Here is a 20,492-nt window from a genome sequence, read left to right on the forward strand (position 1 = left end):
GAAAAGAGAGGGGCTATACTGTCTGTCCATGTGCAGTATGTCTATTATTAATATACTGTATGTCCTACTAAGGAGTATTTATATGCAGAAAAGTATCCCATGCGAGTGTTTGTGTCTGTGTCATGTGATTCGGCTGACGTAAAAAACCCTGCTGGCCTCTTGAGTTCTCTGCGGTCACACCTCTACCAATTACTTTATCAAGTCTGACTGCTTGTGCGTATGTGTGTGTGTGCGTATGTGTGTGTGTGTGTGTGTATGTATGTTCACACAGCCCCCGGGGTGCAATGATGGAAGCAGACGCCTGCTCTTTCACTCTCGGCAGGTGAGAACATATTCATCACGGAGGCCTGCCAAGCCTGGCGACACCCTGACTGTTACTGACAGTCTGCATCACGGCTGCCCTTTGTCTCGCTTCTACAGCGGATATTCTCTGCAGACTACAGTCTGAAACCTCAAAACCAACAGAGTCGCCTAAGAGGGTGACAGCCAGCCGTCGATAGTAACAGCTTTGATTTTACCTTGACTTGTTATGATGAACACCGAAATTGAATTTTCTCACATACATGAAAAAATTATGGACAACAACAGAAATGAGACATAAGGTAAGTGATTGCATCGTAAAATCCTATGAAGTGCGTACACACGACAAACTGATGTGTGCATCACTAGAGGAAACTAAGTAGTAGTGTAGTAATAAGTAATGGAAAAAATATAAACAAATTCAGCAGTTTAAGATTTCCTACTAACCATAATGCCAACCAATCTGGGATTAAACAACTATGCTGCAATCTGTGCATGACCTTAAGAGCCCCCGTGAAAGCAGGGCATTCTGGGTAACTCGGTGTCTATACTCACACTCCTTGGACATCCCGACTTCCAGGCACTTCTGCAGCCGACAGTACTGGCAGCGGTTGCGGGTGACTTTGTTGATGATACAGTTCTTCTCCCGGTGACAAGTGTACACCATGTTCTTCTGGATGCTCCTCCGAAAGAAGCCCTGTGTGACAGGAAGACGGAGATGTGAGGCGACAGGGAGAGAGGATTGGGTTTTGGAGGAGGAGGAGGGACGGGTGGCACATGAAGAGCGGGGATATTTGCAAAGCAAATATAATTGTACTGTTTGCCCTTGTGAATCCGCCAGTCATATGTTATGTATCCTCATCACTGCTTTTATAATGGATTTTACTTGTCTGTCGAAAATATTTTTGCCCTTAGTGTCACAATTCATCCGGTTACCAACAGAACACACCTCAATGACGAGAAGTAATGTGAAAATGATGATCCAGAACAAAAAAGGAATTAAATTTTTTCCCCCCACATTCCCCTTTTCAATAAAACTGGATCAAAAACAAATCAGGGAATGCATTTAAAAGATTAAGTCACTCGATGGAAATGAAAGATCTTTGGGGATTGCAAAATGTGAGAAATAGAAACAGAGCTAAATATGCATCACACACAAAACACACACTCCTCAGTAATAATTTAAATTCTCCCCCATTTGAACTTTAAGAGCTGTAACTGCCAAAAAAACAACAAGCTAAGAACATTGGAACAAAAAACGAACCGATTAACTCATTGACGATGGAAGTCTGAAAAACGAATGGCTGGGATTTCTGACATCAAGGAGGGGAAAAAAAAATCACCATATCTTTACGACATAATCTGCGACGTTTATCAAAAAACATCTCTGATCATGGAATCTGTATATTGTAATAAAACAAGAAGTTTTGCATATAGACATCAATGACAAACCCGTTGGAAAGCCATACATCACAACTTATATTCGCCTCAATTTCATTCAATGCCAATACAATCAATGATGACCTCTGTGCCCTTATTGCTTAACATTCCTCGTGTGTCAAAAAGATAAAAAGAGGTTAATGCAAATCAGCCACAACCGAGTGAGTTCTCGGTAAGCACGGCTCAGCACAAATGCTATACAGGTCAATGTCAGAATTGATGTGACGCATTGGGACATGGGTTATGTTTTGTTGGGTGGGTGTGTCTTAGCTGCAGGGAGGGAGGTGGGTTAAATGCCACGGAGCCCCGTCCCAACACAGGGGGATTAGCTTTGCTAGCCGACAGATGGCCGGTGGACCTAAGCCCACAATTTGTCCTTCCCGGATCACCAGAATCTTCGCTCGTCTCCCGCCTGACTCCATCACGGAGTCCAAGTGATCCAGGCCTCTGGTGATCTCTGAAGAGGAAGTGTGTAGTCTCCGTTGTGTATCGCTCTGAGCGCGGCGCCACCAGCGCGTGTTGATAGCGCAGATTACACATAGAAGACTTTTGTTTTCCGACTGGAAGAGGAAGTGATTCCGTCCTCACAAGGTCACCTCGTCTAACCTCTGTCCTGACTTCATTAGAGTGGCACACATGACGTTGGGGAAAAAAAGCAGATACCCTCAAACAGTTTTGAGAAAAAACCCATGCTCTCCTGGAAAGAACAGACGTGTAGGTTGACATTACTTCCAGCTGCTGATGCTGAGGGGCAACTCAGTGGCCTTTGTGTGTGTTTGTGTGTGTGTGTATCATGTCCTCTTTGATCCAACGGTGACCTGACCCTGACCCCAATGTCACCAGGGGATTAACCTACTCCCTCCTGACACCATGAGGCTCAGGTGCCCTCTAGCAGCACCTCCCTATTGGCTATTGGGCCAGTTGATTGTTCCTGCCCCCCCCCCATACACCCCCAACCCACCCCTTCTTTTAAGAGTCATTGCTTCCTGCGGCCCTTAAGCCTCTTTTTGTATCACCGCTTAATCCACCCGGCGACAAGAGCCCTCAGCGGGTCTGTCAGCCACCCTGCGGTGTTCAGAGATGAGAGCGGCAACAAGAGGGCGCGAGGAGGGAGGGATGAAAAAGAACAGCAAGCAACGATAACGGCACACATACATGATTGCGTGTGCCATGTGCTCTTCAACTCAGGGCCGTCTACCTGGTGAATATAATGAGCCTCGAGCATTTATGAGCGTGCAAGTAAGCTGTAGTTTGGAAAACAAGGAAACACTACATTAATGTGGAAGCGAGCATGGTATGTGTGTGTGTGTGTGTGTGTGTGTGTGTGTGTGTGTGCGTGTGGGGCGGGGGGAAGCAGGGAAGCACAGGAATCCTCTCTTAACATGACTTTCACACTATACCCAGATTAGGGGGTGTTCCCAGCCTCCTACTGGGTATGTGTTTGCCTGTGCCCCGACAAGTATTACTAAGCAGCGATCACAACAGCTGATACATTAATAAAGACTAACGCTTGCTAACAGGGTCATCTGCCAGCGAATAGTAGACATTCATGCAAGAAGCAGCAGAGGGGGGATTTTGGAAATATGGCCGCTTCCCTCCCATAGCAGCTGATAACCAGGAGGAGAGGTCTCCCGCTGTGTGCTGCCATGCCTCCAAGACAAAAACATAAACATGACAGGGCGGGCATGCAAATTTAATGCTTTAGTGCCAATATCTGCAGGAGCAAAGAAATGCAATGCCGGTGAGCATGTGCAGGCGGCAGAACTTAAACAACAAACGAATGAGCCGTCTCCAAGCAGCAGAGCTCGAACATCCCCCTCCTGTTTCCTCTGTTCGCTGCAGCCCCGTGGAAATGCCTTTGTAGTTTGGCATGCTGCAGCAGAGCAGACGCTGCTAACCCTTGACTTACCCCAGTCTCAGATGAGGCAACCATATACGTTCACATGCCTATGGTGTTGAATTATTGAGTATTATATGCCCAGTCATCTCCTCTGAAGTCAGAGATACGGCAAAGGCATCCTGAATTTTTCAAATTTGTACTGCGGCTGTTGAGTGGGCAGGCAGACTCTGTGTCTAACTGTGGTTTATTTTCGTAGTTTGAGACAAAAATTTCTAATGTTTACTCCTGATGAGCTGTTAACTAACCAGCAGAACAGAGTCCAGCCGGACAAGACATGTGAACAGACGGTTTAAAATCCTCATTTTAAAAACCCCATCTAAATCATTTGAACATTGGTTCAACATTGCAATCATTTATCTTTCACCTAATACACTCATCCCCGCTGGCTGTTTAAAGGTCCCATTGCAAAGTGCAATCACCTCCACCTCTGCCTAAACTGTGTAGGTTTCCCCTCTGTAGTTAATCGGTATCCTGATTATTCATTCAGTCTATTATTGAAGTGAATATGTTTGACTTTGCTGCTGTGTACTCCATATATCTTCTGCAGGTGTCCTATCTCTGGTGAAAATAATCAACCTCAGCCATTATATATATCTCCACAAATAATCATAAGAAGCCGCAGGGGCATGCAGAGCTTGCTGCGGGGATTTTAATAAAATCAATACCAAAAGCTGATGGAGCTGAGAATTTTCCATCACACCTGAGATGCAGCATGTTCATGTTTCAAGGCGCAGAGAAGAGTGTCAACAACCGATGGCAAAACTTCTGTATTAAATCATTGTTTGTCGTCGTTCTGAAATAATCGGCGCCGCACTTTGTCTGCCCGCTGATAGATTGAAACATCAGCGACGTCCCCAATGAACAATTGCCTCAAAAAGCTAATTACACTGTCAAATTTGGCACAATTTGTGTGCCGTCAGAGGGAGCAACACGCGATCGCCAAGGAGAAACAACTAATTACTCAAGTTTACAGATCATCTATTGTCTGCCTTTCCCTCTGTGTTCCTCAGTGTTACAGTTTTCAACCACCACAAGCAACTCTCATACCTTTGTGCGTATAATATGGTAGAGATATTTATTTTGTCCTGGACAGATATATGTATTCGGTGCAGGGATTTTGCCTTGTTATTTCACTAATTACCCTTTTCTAATTAGAATTTAGATAACAGGGAGCAATGTTCAGTGGATGCAATAAAAGCCGATTAGCGACTGCGGAGTTGCCGCACACCTTGGCAGATCAAAGCCAATGCTTTTTACTACAACATACATAAAGTAGATAGCAGCTAGTTTAGCGGCTGTGCACGGTGCCAAAAAGTGAACATATTTGTTTGAATGGTTTCAGTTGGAAACTATGCGGAGTGTCTAAAACTGATACAGGCCTTGGGATGAAACTGTGGACCACAATTGCATAAAAATTGCAATTTGTACCAGTAACAGGAGCCTGAGCTTTGAGCAAAAAGGCGGGGAACATCCTGACAAACATGTTCAAAGTTACAATACTTCCCTTGACAAAATCTCCTACTTGTGCGAAACTGTTCCGAAACACTAAATTGGTTAAGTGTGTAGAAATGCAGGTTTAGAAGCACTGACAATTATGGAACTGGATTTTATTTTCAGAAACATTTTGATACATCACAAGTTTTTTTCTTGTAAGGAAAGGGAAACAAAGCTATTCAGTTAGTAGCAGTTTGGTTGCCCTTGTAAAACAGCACAGGGGTCAGCTCTTATTTACTCTGTTAAATGTTTATAAGTCACAATTGGGGGTCAGGTTAATTTCGTAGAGCACTCAGATGGTTTGTGTAAAAGGTTAATATCTTTGTTTGTATGTTTTTATGAAGGCGTGTGTGTGTGTGTGTGTGTGTGTGTGTGTGTGTGACCCGGAGCTTTGCTGTGCTCTCCTCCCTTTGTGCGTTCTTTACTCATTTCTCCCTCCCCCCTCTGTGTTCTGGGGCGCTGACCGTCTTTCTTTTGGTGTCAATGAGTTCAGATGTAACCCCGTCCGCCTAATCTGCTACCACTTCTTTCTCTTTCTGGCCTCCCGGAGCACAGTCTGCTCTCTCGCTCACTCGTCCCTCACTCCCTGCAGTCTCGCTGATCTTTCTATCATTTTGTCTGCATTTCTACATCCCCCCTGGGTTGTTTCCCTTCCTTACTCTTCCATTTTTATTTTTTTTTACTGCTACTGCCCCCCTACATGAGTCTTTTTCCATGAGTCCCCCTCCCCTTACCCCTCCTGTTCCTGCACATATGGAAACACAGACCACCAGTATTGGCTCTGCTGTCAATAAGTCAGAGGGTCTAGCAGGCACCTGTCACCATCTGCAACACCCTGCCTGTGTTCATCCAACCACTTCCTGCCTCCTCTTGCTATACAAAGAGCTGTAGGCTTTACATGCTCCTATGTTGGGTGATCCTTTCAACTGTGAAAAGACTGCATGACCACCAAGCAAAAAAAAAAAAGGTAGTTTCTGAAATGTTGACATTGCAGAGATATGGAAGGTTTGCACCTGGCAGTAACGTTACATTAGATTCCACAGATCTCATTCCTGTCCTCTTCGGAACTTACACAACGCCGACTCGAAGCCTTGGGAACAGCGAGATAAAGAGGCCTGTGAGCTCACGCGAACAGGAGAGCATGTATGCATTCACACAGCAACTATCGACTGATAACAGAGCAGATGGGGCGTCATGAGGCCTCTTCAGCACCTGTGTAATATGGCTGCATTGATAACAAGACGTCCATTGTGGACACGTCAGCAAAGATATGTGTAGCAACAACACTCAAAAAGAAATAAAGTATCACAAACCGTACATGATACAAGAGGGCCTATCACATACGTTATCTTTTTCTTTACAACATGTATAGGTGTAAGTGTTGTAAGACGCCTACCGTCTCGTTCAGGTCAAACTGATGATTAGGCAGCTCAATACAGCTGCCAATAACGTGAGTGAATGATTCTCCACATAGACATCAGATGGTTTTGACTTAATACATTCAACTGCAGCATTAAATACAAACATATTACAAATGACATGTATTATTTGTACAAAAACCACAATGGAGTTGCAAGATTGAGGGACATCTTGCTCTACTGGCGGATTGAGAGGAGGGCCGGGAGTCTCACCTTGCAGCCCTCGCAGGCGCTGACACCATAGTGGTACCCTGAGGACTTGTCCTGGCACACAAAGCAGGGTTTGTAGACGCGGGGCGGTGGGGGAGGTGAGGGTGGGCTTGGCACTATCTCCTCTGAGCTGGTACTCTGGGTCTCTATCGCTGTGGAGAGGAGAGAGCAAAAAAAAATAAAGAAAGGGTTAGAGCACAATATCAGATGCTAGTGCTGACGGTTTAGAGCATTAATCGATAGCAGTGGGAGAAACACACAACCTCATGTACACACAGTAAAAGAAACACACTGATCTTAAAACAGCCCAGTCCAGAGAGATACGCTGCTGACAACATGTTTGTACTAAAATCACCAGGCGAGGAAGTTACTCACTTTCTAACAATGCATGTACTTAAATACAAGAACAAACTTCTTGATCAGACGTTTTTAGATCCGCCACAGGATAGACTCCTCAAACATTTAACAACACACATTCATCAGGAGATCATCAAAGCCCCAGTGAAAGGAGCCTCTGCCGTTTTCTTGTTTACTGCTGAAAGTCGACCTTGTGTGTTTTGTGTATAACATAAATTAGCTGTTTTGCGCGCAGGGTTCAACGACAGGTTTTCTCCTCTGATAAAATGCCTGAAGTTGTTCTTTTTATTTATTTTCAAACGGTGCAGTGCTTGAAAAATATTGGGGAAAATAAAAGGACAAATCATCATCAAGTTGAGAGCAACAAATACCGCAGGGCCACAAGGCAAAGCATCATTTTCACCCAGCCAATCAGGCTGCTATACACGAGCTGGTTGAAAACAGCCCGTCTTCCTCCAATAACAGGTAATACAAGCAAACAAACCAGGCTCCCGTGATTCCTTTAGCTTATACATGATGAACAAAGGGGGCTGGGATTGTGGGGAGGTAAACTGCAGTTGCCTTTGTAATATGCTTTGGACTCTGACCTCAATATCCTGTGTGTTACAAAACAAGGCTCTTTAATTAAATACAAAAAACACAGGTCACAGCACAGAATGTGTGTTCTGTGCTTTGAACTGTGGCCTGTAGCTAAACAGAGTAAGTGTGTAATCCCTGTTTTTCAACTGGTGCCTTTATGAGCAGGAGACAGTGTTTTTTAATATAAGAGAATAAATGAAAGTATAATTTAAATCAGACATCTGATAAAAGAGTGTATATATAATCTTGCACTTGACCAGAAACTTGACACTACACAGATTTTTTAGCAGCACTCCAAAGTGTGTGCTTCTGTGATGCACATTTGTGCCGTTCAGTTCAGATGCACACAGGTGCACTACGTGCATGCAAGGATGAAGTCTCTGTCTCTCTCTAATACACGCGGTTTACGCTCCAATTATAGTGTTGGAGTGCGGGTGTCAGCTTGCCAATCCCCATGCACATGCAGCAGATGGTGTTGAGGGAAGATTACATTCAGAACAACCAAAATAAACCAACCTGATGGCCAGATATGTTCATGGCTTCCGGGAAAAAAACGAAAAAAGACACCAACCGATACAAGCGTAGAGCACAGAAACCTAGCCTCTCCGAACCTGCCTGTTATCTCCGCTGTCAGGAAAACATTCAGCATATCCACATGGGTTTCGGGTGACGGGGACAGTTAAGCTAAACAGCAATAAAGCTCACATTGCAACACCTAACAGCGACACCCAATCAGGCCTGGGATATTAAGACATTTCATTTATGAGGCCCAGATGTCCGATGTCACTTTCACGCCAGCAACAGCCTTTTAAGTTCTTGGTGTAAATGTGCTGATATGGGTTAGAAGACGTGAAAAGGGGGATTGAATGTTTGATTCTTAATAACTTTCAAAAAAAAAACATAAAACATGAAAGGAGACTCGTGACAATGTGGACTGCAGCCCGGAGCAAGACACGCTTACTATTTATTTCCAAAAGCTTATTTTTTCCTTGAACAGAAATGTTGTGTGAAGACTAGGGGGCATTTTTTATACAGTAATAGCAAAAAATAATTTTTTTAGAGGACAGAGGGTGGAGATGAAGCAGGAAAAAAAGATGCAGAAGAGAATGATGATGTGCTTGAGCAATGCGCAAAAACACAAAACAGATGATGTGACTTAACTGGCACACACAGGGAGTAAAAGCAAGGCCGCGTCATTTTTTTCATGTTCCTCTCCTGGGTTTTAGGAATAATTTATAATACACACACCCACACAGTCGTGTCTCCATAACTTCAGAGGACATTATACCGACTTACATTCATTTCCTGGAGACTTACTCTGACCTTAACCATCGCTACAACACACACACACACACACACACACACACACACACACACACACACACACACACACACACACACACACACACACACACACACACACACACACACACACACACACACACACACACACACACACACACACACACACACCTGTCAGGACCTGCAACTACAGAGTTTATTATTTTCAGATGAGAAAGGAGTCATTCAATTTGAGAGGATGTTTAGATAGCTCAGAATGCTCATAATTGACAAAAGAAATTTGTTTTAAATGTGGAAGAGACATGGAGAAAGGTTTTGTGCAAGATCAGACACTCACTCACACTCCCCGCCGCCTAACGACTCATCCACGCCTTCATCTTCTCCCGCTTAGATTATTGGAACTCACTCCTCTTTGGCATCAGCCCCGGCTCCATCGTTCTGGTCCAGAACGCAGTCGCCCGTCTCATCACCCACACCAAATCCTGGCACCACATCACCCCAGTCCTAAAACAACTCCACTGGCTCCCTGTCTCCCACCGAATTACCTTCAAGGTCCTGGTCCTCACCTTCAAAGCCCTCCACCATCTTACTCCCCAATACCTCATGGATCTCCTCTCCCCCTAACAACCCACACGGTCCCTCAGATCCACCTCTGCCGGTCTCCTTTCCACCCCCAAAACCAACCTCTGCAGCTTTGGGGATACAGCTTTCTCCAGGGCTGCTCCAAGGCTGTGAAACTCCCTCCACCAAGAGATCCGTGACTTCGACTCCCTCACCACCTTTCAGTCACATCTCAAAACCCACCTCTTCTCCTCTGCATACCCCTAGCCCCCACCCTCATCCATTACACTTACTTCTTTTCTGTTTGTTTTTTTTGTTTTGTCTTGTTTTGTATGATTGCTTTGGGTACTTGAAAGGCGCTTTATAAACCCAATATATTATTGTTATCATTATAATTAAAAGACATGAAGCATTTGGACACGACGCAGCAGCAGGGGGAGTGTGAGCGCGACAGATTGTGGAAAGTTTGCTTTCTCACTGCATCTTGTCTCATGCCACCGGGCCATGCCATCATCACAATCATGTCAAACAAATTAACGCTTCTCGTAAAAAAGAAGCAACCCTTACGTAACATGGCATATTCTCTCATTAGCACACAAAAAAAACATTGCCAATTTTCTGCCTCTCTTGATGTGGCCTGATTACAGCCCTGCGTTATTGGTGCGACCACGGAGCTATTCATCCACATTAAAGCTGCCTTCATTACAAACACATAGACAGACAGATGTGCCACCCACACATACACATATACTTAAAAAAACGGCATCTCTACTGACATTTACTTAGGCTAAGGGCTTTCCTAGAGCCATTAGAAAAGACTCATCGGACACACACACGCACGCACGCACGCACGCACGCACGCACGCACGCACGCACGCACGCACGCACGCACGCACGCACGCACGCACGCACGCACGCACGCACGCACGCACGCACGCACGCACGCACGCACGCACACACACACACACACACACACACACACACACACACACACACACACACACACACACACACACACACACACACACACACACACACACACACACACACACACACACACACACAGTCTTAATGAGAGCACCCATGGAAATCTGGGACACAAGGACAAGAGTCTGTGAGGGGGCTGGCTACTGTAATTAAATACAATGGCTGGCTTCTGGAGCCTTGTCAAGCTGAGGCATGGAGCAAAACAATGGCGGGCCTGTGGACAGAGAGGCAGAGGGGCTCAGTGGAGAGAACGGAGCTACTTAGCCCTTCAGCGGCCCTCACCCAGGCAGTATTCAGCACCAAACCTGCATCCAAACTCTGATCAACACCGAATCCATCATACAAGCCTGCCTATTGTGTGATCCGTGACATCACAATGCACAAACACTGGAAGAACTGACTCACTCTGGCCTGGAGAGCCTCCCTAGATGTGCTTGCAACATGTTAACACTGGAAACGGGCAAGGTTTCCAGGCCAGAGCACCATCCGGGGGCCTACAAAAATCACCACAGTAACCAACACATGAGCCTCAACGAGAATATCTTTCTTTTGGTCAACAGAGTGAGCATGAGCAGTGCTTCGTGATACAGGCGCAGGATGCCGCAACCCTGAAACCACAGCTGTTGTTAACCAGACACAAGGCTCGATTCAAGTACGCAGCCTGGTATGTTGTCGGACCAGTCCAATGCCCGGGTCATCAGGTGTAACCATCGAAAACAAACCTGACACTGTGCTGAAACAGCAGCAGGTTGTGTCTGTGTCACATCTGACCACGCACTGTGACTGAAAACAAGCCTTTCAGCAAACGCTGGCAAGTTTAAAGTGATACGTTATTATTATGCTTAATGTTGAATGTTCTTATGATAAATTGGTCTAAACAATGCACGAGTTGGCAGTGAATCAACAACAGATTTATCTCCTAAAAAAACAATTCTGACTGACCATCATGTCCATAATTTACTTTGATTTCACTTTTGACATTCACACACAAGTATTACAAAAATGTTGTGTGTGTGTGTGTGTAGCCCCCAGATATCTTAATAGCTTAATGTACCGCTGTGTGGTGTTCTCAAACTCTGAGCCAAAGCACCGGTGATTTAATTAAGCTCAAGTGTGAGTGGTCTGTAATGCCGCTCTTCAGATTCACTTTACATACATCATGAGCCACAAGTGCACTTAGAGCGAGGCTGCACCATCGCAGCCACATCCTCCATAAGCAATTACCGCATGACTGGACTTAAATGGACAAATATGCACACTACTGAAATTAAATCTATTCCGATGATAAACTTGCCTGAGCTGCAATACTGACATAATATGGCCTGGCTAACATCAGCACTTCAAAGGCATCGCGACCAAAAGACCACAGACGCACACACACACAACCCCACCGGCTATCATCAAGCCTCCAGACCCTCGGCTGTCTCGGCACAGTGCCGCTGAGTAGTTCTTGAGGTTCAGCTCTAGGTTAGTCCTCCGAGATTTGATTACCTCCATTCCCCACTGGTTACTGGGCCCAGCTGTGAAGCATATTAATGAGATTTCACCATCATTAGAGGGAAGCTAACTACATTAGCCGGCTGGCTGGTTTGTGGTTAAGAGAGCTGGAGAAAATGAAGGCGAAGAGGACGAGGGAGAAGAGGGACGGCTTTGACAGAGTCTTTCACTTTGTTGAATCCTACTCAATCACGGGGGCCATTGTGTTCCCCCCGACTTCTATTAGGTTATTTGGAAGCATTCACATGCACACGCACACACACACACACTTGCTATGTTTGAGATATATGGGAGAACATATAGAGGTCCACTTGTCTTTGTGTGTGCAGCAGAAGAGACACCAGACAGACCACCATGCCACAGACTGCTGCATTAAGGCTTTGAAGTGGCCAATTGAAGAGCTCAAGGGACAGAGACCGACCTGCAGAACCCTGGGAGCTGTAGGTCAATGTATCATGCATGTCCTTAAATAAAAATGACAGGGAGCAACTAGAGTGCCTTTATGTGAAGTGACTTTCGCTAAATATCCAGGCTGTAAGTCAGGAATAGTAAGCAGCAGGGAAAAAGGTGCACACACGGACACACATACACACAGGAATGCTTTGTCAGCACTCTTCAATTACTGAGGGGGGAAATGGGACTATTTCCTTACTTGCAGGGAAATCCTGCCATTCTCTAACAAAGCGTCATAACAGCTCTCTGCCGAAAAAATGGACGTGGCCCCGTTCGCGCTGCCTCTGCGCCGAGTACCGACGGCAACGCCACGCACGCCATCTGAAAGCGAGCCGGGGTGAAGGCGGGCATGCACGATCGCACACAGGCCGGGCACGCACCGACCGACAGCTGTAAGGAGAGCGATGGTGGGGTGTGTTTGTGTTCAAACACAGAGTGTGAACAGTTATTGGATGAGAGAGGGGGAGGAATCTGGCGGCAGGGCAGAGAGGCATAAGTGAAAACACACACACACACACATATGGGGAGGAGAGCCAGCGGAGGTTAACATGAGGCAGGAGAGCAGACAGTGAGCCTCATGCCTCCCGTATTCACTGTAACTAAAACCAGGCTTCCCTCCTCCAACTCTCACTTCCAGCCCTCATCTCCCCCTTATACCTACCTGTCCCCATTACCGAGTGTGACATTTTTCTTCTACTGCTCTCTAAAACATAAAGCCTATGGAAGGCGGAAAGGCACAGGAAGTCCTCTTTCACCTCTTCAATCCTTGAAGGGACAGTGAGTTTTCAGACACCCAACACTCAACAATGTAAACTATCAGCTTGCTAAATCGATTTTTGTTACTGCTTCTGTTCATATCATGTGTGATATGGAAGAGCACAAATGTGTGCGTCTGCTTCAGAGAGGGCGAGTTGGGAGGATTACAGAGGATTCCTCTGCCTGGTTGTGCTCCACCTAAGCTCCTGCATGTCGATGGTGCAGTCTACCTTCTTAAGGGTGTCTGTGTGGGGTGGTAAAGTCAACGCACTTGCAGTGTTGCACAATAACAACACTAACAACAATAAAATTGACAAGGGAGAAAAATTAAAAATCAATGTCTAGCATGACCTGCCGTTTCTAAGAGATTGACAGCATACATTTATGTCTGTCTTTTAATATCTGACACCATGACACTCCTAGTATAATGTAGTGATAGGCATAAAGCAAAACAGCATTTAATCTGATTCTAATGTAATTCTCTGCAGCAAATGACACATCACTTCCACTTAGGAGAGTATGCTGTGGTCTACATTTCAGAGAAATGACAGCACACTGTTTTGCAACCATTGCAGATATTCAAATTATGCGCAGGGAGCAGAAATGGATGTGACAGGCTGAGTTCTTTAAGGGCTGTGCGGCATGTTGGAAGGCTACGCTGATTCTGAAACAAAATTTTGATGGATAGCGCTCCGAATTGGGGCCAAATGACTCCCCTGTGTGGAGTGTTAAGGCAAGAAAAACACACATATACGTGAGTGATAGATGAGGGTCCGAGCAGAGGCCGAAGGGCACGGCGGTGCAGAGTGAGGAGTGGGTTATGACGATCCCTCCTCAACACCAGGAAATGGCGGTGTTTGTCTTGCGCCAGAGGTGGAGAAAACACCAGGCTGTGTTTAGTACGAGTGATTTATGTCATCTTCAAATCTGGAAAAGGTGAGGGGAGTTGGGCACAGTTGTTTGTATGGGTATATGAGGGCATATGACAGTCAATACATGCTTTTTTGTTTTGGTAGAGTGCTTCAAGACACAACTGACTGAAATGTAAACGCTTGTGTGCATTTGCCTGCTCATATAATTGAGTGCACGTCGTGTGATATCTGCTGTGTGTGTGCGCGATAGCATGTTCTTGTCGAGGCGAAGCCTGGTTTTTATCAGCCCGGCAGCCCCCACCATGTTCCCAAGCCCTTCTCCAGGGGCTGAAGATAACTTCCCTCTCCACGCTGCCAGGCCTCTGAAATAACAACACACCAGGTTTTCCTATCACCGGCAAATGGAGACGGAACTGAGAACATGTGTGGACAAACTAGAGTGTGGGGGTGGGGGGAGAGGGGGAGAGGGGGAGGGAAATAATCAAGCAGATGGCAAAGGTGAGATCTACAGGGGGCTAGACTTTGAGCGGCAAGCTGTTAACTGCAAGTATCCTTAAAATTTACAGAATGCAGAGGATGTCTAAACCTCAAATGCATTTCATTAATCTAAAGAGCACTCTAGTGTTTATGGATTTTATTTCAAAAAAATCATCTGAAGACAGGTTTATTGCAGGAAAGTTCCCCGGCAACAAAGGGCAGTGCTGTGCAACTTCCCCAAGCAGCTGTCTACGCCTGCTGACTGACGGTGGGGCTATGCGAGCTGGCACTTGCTCCGGGGTGACTGGAGATATTTGGCATGAGCTGATGGTGTGGGACACGGTGGTGGGCACAGGGAGGCAAAAGGCCACCCGTGTTGGCCAGAGGACGCCAGGATGTGGACAGTCACAGCTGTGTGTTTCACCAGCCTGTGGTACATGTTACACTTGCGGGTGGGCACGAATACAAAGGAACATGATATGTACGGTGAGAATGTGTGTGTTTGTGTGTGTGTGTGTGTGTGTGTGTGTGAGAGAGAGAGTGGGCCAATTAGAGCCTATCAAGTGGATTTTGTTTATTTCTTGTGCATGAATAAATGTTTCAAATGACAAAAGATTTGTCATTCCAAAAGATCTAGACATGAGTTTAACTCAATCAGAGATTTAAGCCAGCGACAAGCAAGTGTTTTTTTCATGGCTAATGTAGACAATGAATATAGGCAGTGTTTGCCAACAGTGGACCTGCCATAAAACGTGAATTATGTTTTTTACAAGCTGGTCACACTCAGCTGCTGAGTGACATTACATTTAGGCTACTGCCACACCTAAAACCTTAGCTACATCTACACCGGCCGTCCACACTTTGGAAAACGCTGCTGTTTTAATTTGAAACATTGAAGCGCCTACACTCACTTCCCGATTGACTGTCATTAGACAAGTCTCGACTACCAGCAGTGAACGCAAACCGTTGCTAACAGTTTCACCTCCCGTCGGTCCAAGAAAATAAATCCCTGCTCGTACTTTTCACCATTGCTGTTCCTCATTTGTAGTTTCTGCAACTACGCAACTGACTGCCACTACAACTGCACACCCATGACCAGTGTAGCTGAATAGTCGTGGGATATGCATTTACAGGTGTGTTAGAATAGATGAAGCTAACGTCGGATTAGGAGCTAAAACACTCATCTGGACAGAGATTGTTTTAGTTGTGAAATTTTTTCAAATTTTAATTCATTAGCTTGGATTCCGCCAAAGAGACGGAAGGAGGGGAAGAGAGAGAAGAGCAAGAAGAGACACGTCGCAAGAGAAGCAGGAGGATATAAGGAGACTGGGGAGGAGGGAGCATCAGAGGAGAAAGAGGAACTGAGCGACAGGACTGGGGGAGGACTGTGACAGGCAAGACAAACAACTCAAAAGCAGGCCCCAAATAAAGGCTGTGCATGCAGCCATGTTTGCTTCTCGACAGTGTTCAGAGTGAGGAGTGGAGACACAGCAACCACAGTATAACGTCCCTCTGTCAACTCTCTGAGGGTGAATTACCACGCCCTTCCTGGAGTGACTTACAGCTGTGATACCTCATGACACGCTTCAAGATCAGGGTTGGTAGATCGAGTCATTGGATCATAACACGAACACACGTGAAGCTGCCACTGCTCTGACTGTGAAAATGGCTCCATGAAACATTAAGCCCCTTGTGTTTAATATAGAGTTGTGCGTGAGTGAATGACTGTGCCTGCATTTACCTCCTGCGATAAACTATACTCAGGCACACATGATGTCAGGAAGGTGCCAAAGAAATACTTAAACTGGAACTACACTAAGCAGAAACTCATGGTGTGGTCTTACAATATCATTCAAGATTTACTCTCTCTCTCTCTATCCCAAAGCCACTTAGAGTGGAGTGCAACAGGCAAAATCCCAATATTCCTGTAAAGTCCAAGGTCAACGACATAACAAGCAACCAGTAATAAGGAGTCCCGTGAATTAGAGGACTGGAAATGATCCTGTGATATTACAACAATCATGAAAAGAGGAGCGCTGGACAAGATATATCAATGTTTTAAGAACAAAGGCTGCAAAGTTTGTCTATCAAGAACATTTGGTACAGATGATCTACATTAGTGGAGAAATCACACATTTCTGCCCTCAGCATTTTAAAAACAATCGCAGGTGAAGAAGTACTGGACAGTGCATTTAATGCACCATGACTCAGTCCACTGGGACTGAATTTACACCCATATACACATTAACCAGACTGCATTCATCTTTAATGGGCTGAGTGCCGCACACAGTGCCTCGGTAGCCCCTTTCATACAGAGATGCTTTAAGCAGCCATTAAGAAGACCAATCGCTATGTTAACCTTTGCGTGTTTACAAAAACAACATGGCACATTGCCACGCCAGTGTATGATTAGATTTTTATATTTATAGAAAGCATTCTGCCGTTTAAAAGAGAATTAGTGTTTGCCCCCCCCCCCCACCACCAAATTTTAATGTTCTTACCTTTTATACACAGCAGCAAGGCAGAATAAATGCGCGACAGTCCCGCCTCGAACAGGTTGTGTAAATGGAGCTAATGTTTGTAAGCCAAAAGACCTTAATGAATGCTTGTGCTCGAGTGTTTGCTCTTTGCTCACTCTAACAGAGAGGTTATCTGCCCATTGATACCCGCTAATCCAATGTGACTGCCAGCATTCAAGGCCCTCCGTTCTTAAGCGCATATTCAACAGTGGAGGAAAAAGGTCATAAATATGGAGGGAGCAAAGAGCTATTTGCATTATAGGACTGAAATGGACTTGAAGAAGCCAGGAGGTGGTGCAGAAAAAAGGGGGTAACAAGGGATCAAGAGAAAAGGATAGAAAGAGAAGAGGCTCATGAGGATGTGGGGAAGAGAAGAGAGGATCGGATCACCGGGGATGGGCTTTGTCATGTTAAACTGCCCCTCTCGACCCGTGTTCGTTCCCCTCCTCTCTCCCTCTCTGTGGATAACACAATAGTCAATCACAGCCGAATAGATTACAAGGGTTTGATCTCCTCAACTTCAGAGCCGGAGCATGGCACTGGAAGTGGGGGAGAGGTCGCAAGTGTGGCGTGTGCGTGACTCGCACGTGTGTTCAATGATGCCAAATAATGTGCCTTCTCGCCCGGCTGTTTCTCTTAAAATCCAGAGCCCCATTTAGGTTGGCCACTCCATGTACTTGTCAAAATGAGTTAGAGCTAATAGTAAAACTCACTAGTAATTTACCTCCGCCGTCAAGCCTCGGCAGGCTGACGTGCATTCCTCTACTGTACATGAAACCCGTAATGACACCGGTTCCCTTCATAAATTAGCTGCGAGTGCCGATGCCAGGTTGAAACATATTATTGTGGATGTAAGTGGAGGTATTTGCAAAGGTGTGGACAAGAAGAAGGTGATTATCCTGTCACTAGTCTGTTTAAAAGCCCAGTGATGCCGAGATTCGAGGGGGTTACTAGGTCAGCAGAGGGGTTAAAATGGCCTAAAGACCCCTAGGAGACAGCTGACATATTTAGAAGAGCGAGAGACGTAGAAGAAAATAAGCTAGCTGCACAATGATGAGACTGACACTGACAGAACAACCGCTCTCCACTGGCCATCGCTCAAGCGCATATGGACGCTACTCTTCAGATCCATGGGCTGACACTGTGCTGTCCGATCAAAGTCCTCTGCATATTGCAAGGTGGCTGAATCCACCCAAAGATGATAGTGGTAGCTTTGCACGTCCTATCCTCAACCCTGCGACGCCAGCCACCGCTCTCCTGCTCATGCCTCCTAATGATGACTGATGACTCACATTTGATTCAGCTGTCTGATGCGTAGTGTCAGGGGGCTCCTTAGTAGAAGATTTGGGCAGGGCAGGGGGAGACCGGGTGGGCGGGCAGAGGCAGACTCATTTGTCTTTAGTGTCAGCGCAAATGCACAAAAAAAATGAAAAAAATAAAGAGTGAGGTGCTTGTCTATACCACCAGGAGGTAAAGTTAGCTCCGTGCTTAGGAAAAATGGCTGATGAAAGCAGGCAGAGTCATCAAGGGGACGCAGGGGGATGTTCGCAGAATTTAATGAAGGATATGTTTAGCTTCCTTGGCTGAGATTTGTGCTTTTCCCTTCTGTGTGTGTGTGTGTGTGTGTGTGTGTGTGTGTGTGTGTGTGTGTGTGTGTGTGTGTTGTCTGTGCCTCCACAGACACTAATTTCCTGCATAGATCCCTGACCTTTCACTGTAGCCTGGGGGGAGCCATTTGATCACAACACACACACACACACACACACACACACACACACACACACACACACACACACACACACACACACACACACACACACACACACACACACACACACACACACACACACACACACACACACACACACACACACACACACACACACACACACACACACACACACACACACACACACACACACCATTTCCTGTGATGTGGCTGCCCACCAGTCAGTGGACTGACTTTAGTGAGACAATGTTGATATTTCCCTACGGTGTTGGACAACCCCCTACCCCCCCAAAAAAGGTAGTCTCTCACATAGAATAACTATATTTCATATATTAAGTATACACACATTATTATTAAAGACTATATAATTGGTCAGTTTGTTCACAGAGGCAGCAGCAGACTGGTTGCCATTCATCACAACACTTTTTGGGGTTGCAAAATAATGATACATTTTCTCAATTTACATGATCTCAAAATTGTTATTACTTGAGTTTCATTTTATATCATGTACACAACAAGACACCTCAAATATGAGGTATATATATATATATATATATATATATATATATATATATGTTTTATTTGCAAACGTAAAAGTCTAATATAACTGCTAGAGCAGCTCATTATTTATAAGGAACATGAATCAAACACGTGTAAGATTTTAGCTCCACCAAGTGTAAGTGCATGTGTGTGAAGCATACTAGTGTAAAAAAGACAATGTGTATGTTTGCATGCATATACAGGACTAGGCTTGCTGCTTATGCACACACTGGTAAGCAAAAACAATGAGTGGAAGTAACCTGAGCTGAGCCCTCAGGTAAGCCTGGTGTTAATGCTCCCACTTCTCTCTCCTCTCCTCTTTCCCTCTGGGGTCCAGTTAACCCCGGCTGGCCTCTGCTGACTGCTCCGTCTCTTGGCCTCGTGACCGGGGCCTCATTATGACCCTCCGGGGTGACTGGGTCCCGTATATTGCGACCCAGTTCCACTGCAAGTAGGAACGCACGCTTCCCACAGTTAACTCTGTCCATTACGCTAAGTGGGGCTCGTCAATTATTCAGCCGCTTCCGATGTATAATTCAGGGGGTAAGGGGGACCGTCATGAATAGCGACACACGCAGGTGAGGAGAGAGTACACAGTAATTTCGATCCATTGTAATATTGCCGTTTGTAGGGCAACATGACACGTCGTAGTGTGATGAGAGGGAAGCTGGGATGGAACAACACTGATGTCAATCTATCATGAATAAGTGAATAGCTGGGTGTAAGAAAGTGGATGAACAATGGAGTTACAGGGGGTGATAAAAAGAATAATAAATAGAGAGTCATGCAGGACAACTGATAAAATGAAAAAAAGAAGAAAAAAACAAAGAGATGCAGATCAGATTGGGCTGATAAAAGACGGGGTGTTTATTTTCATACTCTAATGTATCTTGATTTAAAAATCACACCGATTTCCAAGACTGGGCTTCGAAGAGAGCAGGAGTGGAGAGAAAATTAGGGCAGAGTGTTAAAAGTGAGAGACGGCAGCTTCACAGCGCTGTACACCCCTCCTCCCATCGCTGCGTAGGTGTAGGTCCTAGGGGAGCCACCGACGTTAATACAGTTATTAAGCCTCTCCACTGAAGTCTGCTCCACCTCCTC

General features: G+C 45.6%; 1 protein-coding gene across 4 annotated transcripts in view; it reads right to left on the bottom strand.

The window, feature by feature from the left end:
- Positions 1 to 20,492, bottom strand: part of raraa (retinoic acid receptor, alpha a) — a 132,894-nt gene that overhangs the window by 8,141 nt on the left and 104,261 nt on the right. For all 4 annotated transcript variants that reach the window (XM_035612252.2, XM_035612251.2, XM_035612250.2 and 1 more), the window contains 2 exons: positions 6,766 to 6,914; positions 856 to 997 (listed from right to left, as the gene is read on the bottom strand). In XM_035612252.2, the coding sequence (XP_035468145.1) occupies positions 856 to 997; positions 6,766 to 6,914 (291 nt within the window). The remainder of the gene's footprint in view (positions 1 to 855; positions 998 to 6,765; positions 6,915 to 20,492) is intronic.

This window comes from Scophthalmus maximus, chromosome 16, assembly GCF_022379125.1.
Source record: "Scophthalmus maximus strain ysfricsl-2021 chromosome 16, ASM2237912v1, whole genome shotgun sequence".
Lineage (NCBI taxonomy): Eukaryota > Metazoa > Chordata > Actinopteri > Pleuronectiformes > Scophthalmidae > Scophthalmus > Scophthalmus maximus.